The sequence below is a fragment of the Zonotrichia albicollis genome, chromosome 28 (assembly GCF_047830755.1).
Source record: "Zonotrichia albicollis isolate bZonAlb1 chromosome 28, bZonAlb1.hap1, whole genome shotgun sequence".
NCBI lineage: Eukaryota > Metazoa > Chordata > Aves > Passeriformes > Passerellidae > Zonotrichia > Zonotrichia albicollis.
Genome location: NC_133846.1, coordinates 4,518,798 through 4,530,046, shown reverse-complemented (window position 1 = coordinate 4,530,046; position 11,249 = coordinate 4,518,798). Strand labels below are relative to the sequence as shown.

The 11,249-nt window shown below is 35.4% G+C and overlaps 1 protein-coding gene across 3 annotated transcripts in view; it reads left to right on the top strand.

The window, feature by feature from the left end:
• The first annotated feature begins 253 nt into the window (after positions 1-253).
• MDM4 (MDM4 regulator of p53) overlaps positions 254-11,249 on the top strand; it is a 33,670-nt gene continuing 22,674 nt past the window's right edge. For 2 of the 3 annotated variants that reach the window (XR_012577172.1, XM_074528402.1), the window contains exons 1-5: positions 254-413; positions 4,229-4,307; positions 5,620-5,694; positions 7,772-7,905; positions 10,480-10,529. Coding sequence is in view for 2 of the 3 variants with exons in the window: in XM_074528402.1 (XP_074384503.1) it covers positions 4,260-4,307; positions 5,620-5,694; positions 7,772-7,905; positions 10,480-10,529 (307 nt within the window). In the remaining variant the exon portion in view is untranslated. Of the gene's footprint in view, positions 414-2,368; positions 2,447-4,228; positions 4,308-5,619; positions 5,695-7,771; positions 7,906-10,479; positions 10,530-11,249 lie in introns of those variants that run through there. The other variant, XM_074528403.1, reaches the window with a different exon arrangement.

Genomic DNA, 11,249 nt, shown 5'->3' with positions numbered 1-11,249 from the left:
ATATATCTATATATCTGTATATCTATATATCTATATATCAATATATTTTTATATCTACATATCTATTCACATTTATATTTATGTGTATATCTACGTTTATATTTTACTTTTATTGTAAAGTTTATTTTTATTTATTTATTTTTATTTATTTATTTTTATTTCTGTTTTCCATGAGGGCTGAGGGCGCACCGCCGTGCTCCTCCACCCCGCTAGGGGGCGCCACCCATTCACGCCATCCCCACGTCCCGTCCAGCCGCACATCCCGCTCCTCTCTATGACCCCGCCGCCATGTTGGCCGGGGAGGGAAGCTTCGGCCCGGACCCCGCTAAAATGGAGGCGCGGAGCCCTCCGGGGCTGTAGGGGCTCCTTCCCCTTCCCATCCCCCTGCCCGGAGCCCATGGAGCGGCTGTAGGGTGAGCAGGGCGCCGAGGGGAACGCGGGGATGCCGGGGGGCTGAGGAGGCTGAAGGGGGGCGGGAGGCGGTGCCGGCGGGAGGGGCCTGGGGCGGCGGCAGCGTCCCTGAATTTTTATCTCTTCCCGCGAAATCCTGAGATAATTGCGATTGTCCCGCCTGGAGAAGGGAAGATTCGGGGTGATTTAATTATGAGCTGATCGAGGAAGATGGATGGGCAATGATCCCAAAGGCCTGGAGTGATAGGAGAAGGGGGAATGGCAGCGGGCTCCCACCGGGATATGGGAATAAATTCGGATTTTGGGAATAAATCCTTCCCTGGGATGGAATTCCCAGAGAATTCCACTCCCTCCATCCCTGAAAGGAAATTGGAAAAATCTGCGATTTTTGAATTGTCACTACCTATGGAATAGGAGAAATTTCTAGGTTTTTTCCATCCCAAACCGCTCTGGAATTCCATTTTTTCCAGAATTTCGCCCCATAAAAGCTGAGGGATTGATCCCACAAATTTTCTTTTGTTTTATTGGGTTAAGCTGCCTCAACTCTTGTGGAAAAACCCCAATAAAAGCCAATTTTTTTCCTCTTAAAATAAAAATAGCCACAAATCAGGAACATTCAGGGGGGTGGAAGTGTTTCCTTATCTCAAATTCCTGCGGGGATTTAGGGAGATTTGTAGGGAAATTCGCTTTTTTTGTCATTTTAATTCATCACTTTTGGTTTTCCTCCCGGCTTTCGCAACATTTCACAACCAAAGGAGCAATTGCTCAACTTTTTTTCGATTTATCTTTTATTTACCCAAAGGTTTTGGTGGAATTTTTGGGGTAGAATTGCCCAAAATTTGTCCAAAATTCTAAATTCATCATGCTAGCCACAAAACTCGGGTACAAATCAGAATTTTTAAAGTTTATTTTAAATTAAAAGGGCGAAATTTAAGATATGAAACCCCTCAGGGACTGATGAGGACAAATTTAATTAATTTATCAGTGACTTCATGATTGCATCAGTGCCTGTTTAAATCCTCCCCTTCAGGGCTGTTTTACCTAAAATTCCCTAAAATCCCAACTTTATTTTCAATATTTTACTTTATTTAAAAGCTGGAAAAATCGCTGTCACCCGAACCCCAACCCCTGCTGCTTTCCTGCTTCAAATGGAATTTACAAACTAATTTTTTTTCATTCAATTTAGACTTTAATAAAAAAACCATCAAAGCTCGAATAAATTTTAATTTGACTTTTCAGCCGGGTGAGATTTTTCAGTTTTTAAAAAAGCTGCGGTTTTATTCTTGGGGGGGTTTTTGGTGACTCAAAAAAAAGGAATTTTTAGTTATAAAAAAGGCATTTTTTAGTCATGAAAGAGGCAAATGAGTATTTCCTCTGTCTGGGGTGAAATTTTGGAGTGGAAAATTTGCTCAGCTCAATGACTCGGGGGTGATTCACGATTTCCTTTTCAGCACCTAAAAATCTCCGGAAATCCATTTTTGGATGGGGGTTTGGAGGTGAAATTATCCCAAATTTGGGATTGAAATTATCCCAAATTTCTGAGCTTGCCAAGCAGAAAATTCCATTTATTTTTTAAAGGAATTTCCACCGCGTGGGAGCTTTTCAATGGGGCTTTACCCCTAAATTTCATTATATTTTTCTCCCCGAAAATATTTCAAAACTCGCGAACAGAATCTTAATTAACGCCAAAGTTAATTTCTGATTAAATCCTAATATTAATGAGAAGCAAAGTGTCTAAAAAAAATTAATTTTTGTGCAAAACCCGGAGGTTTTGAGCGATCCGATCAGCGCTGAAATGGTTAAAATTCGTCTCCCTCAGCCGTGAATTTCTTTCCAGGAAAAGGGGAGGGAGATAAAATCCGAATTTCTTTTCCTTTTTTCGAGCCGATTTTCAGCCCAGTCCAGCCGTTATCGGTCCCTCCCTCGGGCGAGGTTTGAAAAAAAAGCGAATTTTTGTAAAATCTCGGGAATTATCCCTCAGTAAAATCCCGATAAAATAATCCCAGGATATTCCTGCCAGGCACAAAAAGTCAAGGTGGGTAAATCCAGCTGATTTTAAAGGGGTTTGTGATCAATATTTTCATTTTTTCCCCTCAGAAATCGGGTAAAAATTAAGGAAATATGAACTGGTGAAGGGAGTGAAGCTGTTGTAATTTGGATTATTCCAGGTCACATGATAACTTTAAATATTTATTAAGTTTGAGTCTGTCCTCTCCAGCTCGTTTTAAAGTTGTTTTTGGTCAATATTTTAATTTTTTCCCTCAGAAATTGGGTAAAAAGTAAGGAAATATGAACTGGTGAAGGGAGTGAAGCTGTTATAATTTGAATTATTCCAGGTCACTGTCGATGCTCCTCATAAATTTAAATATTTACTAAGTTTCACTCAACCCTGTCCGGGTCATTTTCAGGGTGTTTTTGGTCAATATTTTATTTTTTTCCCTCAGAAATCGATTAAAATTTAAGGAAATATGAACTGGTGAAGGGAGTGAAGCTGCTATAATATGAATTATTTCAAGTCACTGTTAATGCTCCTCACAAATTTAAATATTTACTAAATTTGACTCAGCCCTGTCCAGCTGATTTTAAAGTTGTTTGTGATCAATATTTTCATTTTTTCCCCTCAGAAATCGGTTAAAAATTAGGGAAATATGAACTGGTGAAGGGATTAAAGCTGCTATAATCTGGATTATTCCAGGTCACTTTCTATGCTTTTCATAAATTTAAATATTTGATAAGTTTGACTCAGCCCTGTATAGCTCATTTTTAAGATTGTTTGTGGTCAATATTTTAATTTTTCCCCTCAGAAATTGGTTAAAATTTAAGGAAATATTAACTGGGGAAGGGATTAAATCTGTTATAATCTGAATTATTCCAGGTCACTGTCGATGCTCCTCATAAATTTAAATATTTATAAGTTTCACTCAACCCTGTCCGGGTCATTTTCAGGGTGTTTTTGGTCAATATTTTGGTTTTTTTTCCCTCAGAAATCGATTAAAATTTAAGGAAATATGAACTGGGAAGGGATTAAATCTGTTATAATCTGAATTATTCCAGTTAATTGTCGATGCTCTTCACAAATGTAAATATTTATTAAGTTTGAATCAACCCTGTCCAGCTGCTTTTAAAGTTGTTTTTGGTCAATATTTTAATTTTTTCCCTCAGAAAGCGGGTAAAAATTAGGGAAATATGAACTGGTGAAGGGAGTGAAGCTGTTATAATCTGAATTATTCCAGTTAATTGTCGATGCTCTAAAGAAATTTAAATATCTATTAAGTTTGACTCAACCCTCTCCAGCTCATTTTAAAGTTGTTTGTGGTCAATATTTTAATTTTTTCCCTCAGAAATTGGTTAAAATTTAGGGAAATATGAACTGGGGAAGGGATTAAAGCTGTTATAATCTGAATTATTCCAGTTAATTGTCGATGCTCCTCATAAATTTAAATATTTTATAAGTTTGAGTCTACCCTGTCCAGCTCTTTTTAAGGTTGTTTGTGGTCAATATTTTCATTTTTTTCCCCTCAGAAATCGCTTAAAATTTAAGGAAATATGAAGGGATTGAAGCTGCTATAATCTGAATTATAATTTAGAAATTTGAATATTTGATATGCTTGAACCTACCCTTCCCAAATATTTTTTCGTTTTATTTTATTTTCCCTTTTTTATTACATTCCCCTAGAGCAGCACAAAGTGGGAGAGACCCAAGGCAGGATTAAAAATAAAAATTTGAAATTTGAAATTTTGTTATTTTAAATTGATTTATTATTTTAAATTTGAAATTTTAAAAAGGTTGATTTTAACCTTAAAATTCCATTTGCAGGTCGGTGCTTGAACAGCTCCTCACTGCCAGGATGAGCTTCCCAAATTCCAGCAGGATCCCCCTGGGCCAAGCCAATCAGGTAATTAGCAATTAATTAGCAGCTAATGACCCCTCCATCATTTATCTGTGTTATTTCCTCCTCAGAGTGGTGATTTTTATGAAATTTAAAATATGTTTAAATTTGGAGAATTTATCCTCAAAAAAAATGGGATTTATCCTAAAAAAAAAATTGGGATTTATCATTAAAAAAATTGGGATTTATCATTAAAAAATTTGGATTTACCTCAAGGAATTTGTCCAGGATTTAGGAATATTTTCAAGAGAAAAAATGTATTTAAAAGCATAACAAAACATGGAATTTCGTATTGGTAAATACTGGAGAAATATTTATCATTTGTATATATTGTATATTTATCAAATATTTACCATTTAGTATTGATAAATAGTGGGGAAATATTGATAATTTTTCTATATTCGTATATATTTATATATTTTCTATAACCATTATTTATATATTTTAATATATTTATAATTTCTATATTTATCAAATATTTACCATTTAGTAATTTTCTATAAATATTATTTATATAATTTTATATAGTTATCATTACTATATTTATCAAATATTTACCATTTAGTATTGATAATTAGTGGGAAAATATTTATCATTTCTATATTTATCAAATACTTACCATTTAGTACTGCTAAATACTGGGAAAATATTTATCATTTATATATTTATATATTTATCAAATATTTACCATTTAGTATTGATAAATAGCAGGAAAATATTGATAATTAGTGGGAAGATATTGATAAATAGTGGGGAAATATTGATAATTAGTGGGAAAATATTTATCATTTCTATGTATTTATATATTTTTATATTTGTCAAATATTTAGCATTTTGTATTGGTATATAGGGGGGAAATATTGATAAATAGTGGGAAAATATTGATAAATAGTGGGAAAATATTTATCATTTCTATGTATTTATATTTATATATTTATCAAATATTTATCACTTAGTATTGCTAAATAGTGGGGAAATATTGATAAATAGTGGGAAAATATTTACCATTTCGATGTATTTATACATTTCTATATTTATCAAATATTTACCATTTAGTATTGATAAATAGTGGGAAAATATTGATCATTTCTATATATTTATATATATTTATAGATTTATCAGATATTTATCAAATATTTGCCACTTAGTATTGGTAAATAGTGGGGAAATATTGATAAATAGTGGGGAAATATTTTTCATTTCTATATATTTATCATTTCTATATTTATCACATATTTACCATTTAGTGTTTTTCTATAAATATTATTTATAAATTTTTATTTATTTATAATTTCTGTGTTTATTGGATATTTCCCAGGTGGTTCCCTCGCTGCCCCTGCTGAGGATCCTGCGGGCTGGGGGGGCCCAGGGCGACTCCTTCACGCTCAAAGAGGTGGGGACACCCCCGGGTTTGGGGTTTGGGGTTTGGGAGGTGGGGGCACCCCCAAATTTGGGGTTTGGGGTTTGGGATTTGGGAGGTGGGGGCACCCCTAGATTTGGGGTTGGGGTTTGGGGTTTGGGATTTGGGGTTTGGGTTTGGGATTTGGGGTTTGGGGGGTGGGGGCTCTTCCCCCAAATCTGGGGTGAGGGCATGGGCTCCCCCCCAGATCTGGGGGGTGGGGGCACCCCCAGATCCCTTTAGGATCACTTTGGGGTTTGGGATTTGGGGTTTGGAGTTTTGGGTTTGGGGTTTGGGTTTGGGATTTGGGGTTTGGGATTTGGGGTTTGGGAGGTGGGGGCACCCCCAGATTTGGGATTTGGGGTTTAGGGTTTGGGGTTGGGATTTGAGGTTTGAGATTTGGAGTTTTGGGGTTTGGGGTTTGGGAGGTGGAGGCACCCCCAGATTTGGAGTTTGGGATTTGGGGTTTGGAGTTGGGGTTTGGTGTTTGGGATTTGGGAGGTGGGGGCACCCCCAGATTTGGGGTTTGGGATTTGGGGTTGGGTTTGGGATTTGGGGTTTGGGAGGTGCGGGCACCCCCAGATTTGGGATTTGGGGATTAGGGTTTGGGGTTTGGGATTTGGGAGGTGCGGGCACCCCCAGATTTGGGGTTTGGGATTTAGAGTTTTGGGGTTTAGGTTTGGGATTTGGGGTTTGGGAGGTGCGGGCACCCCCAGGTTTGGGGTTTGGGATTTGGGGTTTGGAGTTTTGGGTTTGGGGTTTGGGAGGTGGGGGCACCCCCAGAGTTGGGGTTGGGGTTTAGGGTTTGGGGTTGGGGTTTGGGGGATTTGGGGTTTGGGGGATTTGGGGTTTGGGAGGTGGGGGCACCCCCAGATTTGGAGTTTTGGGATTTGGGGTTTGGGATTTGGGGGTTGGGGTTTGGGGGTTGAGGGTTTGGGATGGGGTTCTGTCCTTCAGGCCCTGGGAAATGGTCCCATTTCACCTGGTGGGGGAACTTTTGGGGCACTTAAGGGTCACTTTGAGGGCACTTAGGGGACACTTCAGGGTCGCTTTTGGAGAAACTTTGGGGTCAGTGGAAATAACCCCATTTGAACCGGGATCACCCCATTTGAACCCGTTTATCTCCATCCTCCTCCCCACCACCGCCACCCCCAAACCTTCACTCCAGCCCCCCAAATCCCCCCAAATCCCCCCTCATTCCCCTCCCAGCCCCCCAAATCCCCCCCAATTCCCCTCCCACCCCCCCAAATCCCCCCTCATTCCCCTCCCAGCCCCCCAAACCCCAGCAGTGACCCCAGCCCTCTGCCCGCAGGTGATGCATTTCCTGGGTCAGTACATCCTGGCCCGGCAGCTCTATGACCAGAGGCAGCTGGGATCACCCCATTTTGGACTGGAATAATGCAGTTTGAACTGGGATCACCCCAGTTTGAACTGGGATCACCCCATTTTAACTGGGAATAATGCAGTTTGAACCAGGATAACCCCATTTTAACTGGGAATAATGCAGTTTGAACTGGGATAATGCAGTTTGAACTGGGATCACCCCATTTTGAACTGGGATAATTTAACCCTGTTTTGAACTGGGATCACCCCATTTGAACTGGGAATAAACCCATTTTGAACTGGGATCACCCCATTTTAACTGGGAATAATGCACTTTGAACTGGGATAACTTAACCCCATTTTGGACTGGGATCACCCCATGTGAACTGGGATCACCCCATTTGAACTGGGAATAATGCAGTTTGAACCAGGATAACCCCATTTGAACTGGGATAACTTAACTTCATTTTGAACTGGAATAATGCAGTTTGAACTGGGATAACCCCGTTTGAACTGGGATAATTTAACCCTGTTTTGAACTGGGATCACCCCATTTTGAACTGGGATCACCCCATTTGAACTGGGATAACTTAACTCCATTTTGAACCGGGATCACCCCATTTGAACCAGTTCATCTCCATCCTCCTCCCCACCACCGCCACCCCCAAACCTTCACTCCAGCCCCCCAAATCCCCCCAAATCCCCCCTCATTCCCACCCCAGCAGTGACCCCAGCCCTCTGCCCACAGGTGATGCATTTCCTGGGTCAGTACATCCTGGCCCGCCAGCTCTATGACCGGCGGCAGCAGCACCTGGTGCACTGCGGGCCCGACCCGCTGGGGGCGCTGCTGGGCCTGCAGAGCTTCTCCGTCAAGGACCCCAGGTAAGGGAAAATATCGGTGGCCATAAAAAGGGAAAAATCCACGGGTTGAGATGGAAATAATAAAAAAAAATTCATGTTTTTAGGTGAAAATGGTGAAAAAAAATCATGTTTTTAGCTGGAAAAATCACATTTTTAGGTGAAAAAAAATTCGCATTTTTAGCTGGAAAAAATCACATTTTTAGCTGAAAAAAATTCATGTTTTTAGCTGAAAACGCTGAAAAAAAATCACGTCTTTAGCTGAAAAAATTCACATTTTTAGGTGAAAAAAAATCGCATTTTTAGCTGAAAAAATTCACATTTTTAGGTAAAAAAAAATCGCATTTTTAGCTGAAAAAAATTCACATTTTTAGCTGAAAACGCTGAAAAAAAATCACGTCTTTAGCCGAAAAAATTCACATTTTTAGGTGAAAATGGTAAAAAAAAATCATGTTTTTAGCTGGAAAAATTCACATTTTTAGCTGAAAAAAATTCACATTTTTAGCTGAAAATGCTGAAAAAAAATTCACATTTTTAGCTGAAAAAAATCGCATTTTTAGCTGAAAACGCCGAAAAAAAATCACATTTTTAGCTGGAAAAAATCACATTTTTAGCTGAAAAAAAATCACGTTTTTAGCTGAAAACACTGAAAAAAAATCACGTTTTTAGCTGAAAAAAAATTCTCATTTTTAGGTGAAAATGCTAAAAAATTTCACATTTTTAGCTGAAAATGCTGAAAACAAATCACATTTTTAGCTGAAAAAATTCACATTTTTAGCTGGAAAAATTCACATTTTTAGCTGAAAAAAATTTCACGTTTTTAGCTGAAAACGCCGAAAAAAAAATCACGTTTTTAGCTGAAAACACTGAAAAAAAATCACATTTTTAGCAGGAAAAATTGACATTTTTAGCTGAAAAAAATTCCCGTTTTTAGCTGAAAAAAAAATTCACATTTTTAGCTGAAAAAAATTTGCATTTTTAGCTGGAAAAAAATCACATTTTTAGCTAAAAAAATCACATTTTTAGGTGAAAAAAAATTCGCATTTTTAGCTGAAAAAATTCACATTTTTAGCTGGAAAAAATTCACGATTTTAGCTGAAACAAATCACATTTTTACCTGGAAAAAAATCACATTTTTAGCTGGAAAAATCCGCATTTTTAGCTGGAAAAAATCCGCATTTTTAGCTGGAAAAAACTCACATTTTTAGCTGAAAAAATTCGCATTTTTAGCTGAAAAAATTTGCATTTTTAGCTGAAAATGCTGAAAAAAATTCACATTTTTAGCTGAAAACACTAAAAATTTTCACATTTTTAGCTGAAAATGCTAAAAAAATTTCACAGTTTGAGCTAAAACAATTCGCATTTTTAGCTGAAAAAAATTCGCATTTTTAGCTGAAAAAATTCGCATTTTTAGCTGAAAAAAAATCGCATTTTTAGCTGAAAAAATTCACATTTTGAGCTGAAAAAATTCACATTTGTAGCTGAAAAAAATTCACGTTTTTAGCTGGAAACATTCACATTTTTTAGCTGAAAAAATTCACATTTTGAGCTGAAAAAAAATTCACGTTTTTAGCTGAAAAAAATTCGCATTTTTAGCTGAAAAAATTCACATTTTTAGCTAAAAAAAAATTCACATTTTTAGCTGAAAAAATCCCACATTTTTAGCTGAAAAAATTCACATTTTTAGCTGAAAAAATTCACATTTTTAGCTGAAAACGCTGAAAAAAAATCGCATTTTTAGCTGAAAAAAAATCACATTTTTAGCTGAAAACGCTAAAAAATTTCACATTTTTAGCTGAAAAAAATTTCACGTTTTTAGCTGAAAACGCCGAAAAAATTCACATTTGTAGCTGGAAAAATGCACATTTTTAACTGAAAACGCTGAAAAAAATCACATTTTTAGCTGAAAAAATCACACTTTTAGCAGAAAACGCTGAAAAACAATCACATTTTTAGCTGAAAAAAAATCACATTTTTAGCTGAAAACGCTAAAAATTTCACATTTTTAGCTGAAAAAAATTTCACGTTTTTAGCTGAAAACGCTAAAAAAAATCACATTTTTAGCTAAAAAAATTCACATTTGTAGCTGAAAAAAAATCACATTTTTAGCTGAAAACACTGAAAAAAAATCACATTTTTAGCTGAAAAAAAATCATATTTTTAGCTGAAAACACTAAAAAATTTCACATTTTTAGCTGAAAAAAATTCACATTTTTAGCTGAAAATGCTGAAAACAATTCACATTTTTAGCTGGAAAAATTGAAATTTTTAGCTGAAAAATATTCACATTTTTAGGTGAAAACGCCGAAAAAATTCACATTTTTAGCTGAAAAAAAATTCACATTTTTAGCTGAAAAAAGTCGCATTTTTAGCTGAAAAAATTCACATTTTTAGCTGAAAACGCTAAAAAAATTCACATTTTTAGCTGAAAAAAAATTCACGTTTTTAGCTGAAAAAATTCACATTTTTAGCTGAAAACGCTGAAAAAATTCACACTTTTAGCTAAAAAAAATTCACATTTTTAGCTGAAAAAAATCACATTTTTAGCTGAAAAAATTCCCATTTTTAGCTGCCTAACTGGATTTCTGCCGTCCCCAGCCCCGTGTACGAGATGCTGAAGAGGAACCTGAGCCCTGCTCCCCTCCCAGGTAGGTTTTGCTCCCATTTCCACAAATTTCCCTCTCACCTGGTAAGTACCCAAAAAAAAAATAAAATCACAAAAATCCCAAAATTCCAGGAGGAATAAACTTCTCTGAAAAACTCTGAAAAAAAAGAAAATTTTTTTCAAGAAAATCTGAGTTTGTGTCTTCTCTGTGTGTGCCAGGAGTTGGTTGAGTGCTGCCCAAAAATCCCAAATTTCAAAATTTTAATCCTAAAATCCCATCCTTGACTGAAAACAAGATTTTTATATTTTTTTCCACCTTCAGAACTGCAATTTTTTTTTGCTCTCACCTCATTTTTTTAATATATTTTTATAAAAAAATACATAAATATATTTTTATTATATATAAATATATAAATTATTATTATAAATTACATGATTATAATCTATAAATAAATTATAAAATCTTATTATTATATTATTATATTATTATAACAATATGTTTTTATTTATTAATATTAATAATTATATTAATATATTAATATCTATATTAATATATGTTAATATTAATATTGATATTATTAATATTAATATTATTATTGATATATATTAATTATATATTATTAATATATAAATATATAAATATATATTATTAATATAATTAATATTAATTATATTAATATATTAATATTGATATTGATATTAATAATAATATTAATATTATATTAATATAACATTATATAATGTTATAATATATTATTATAAA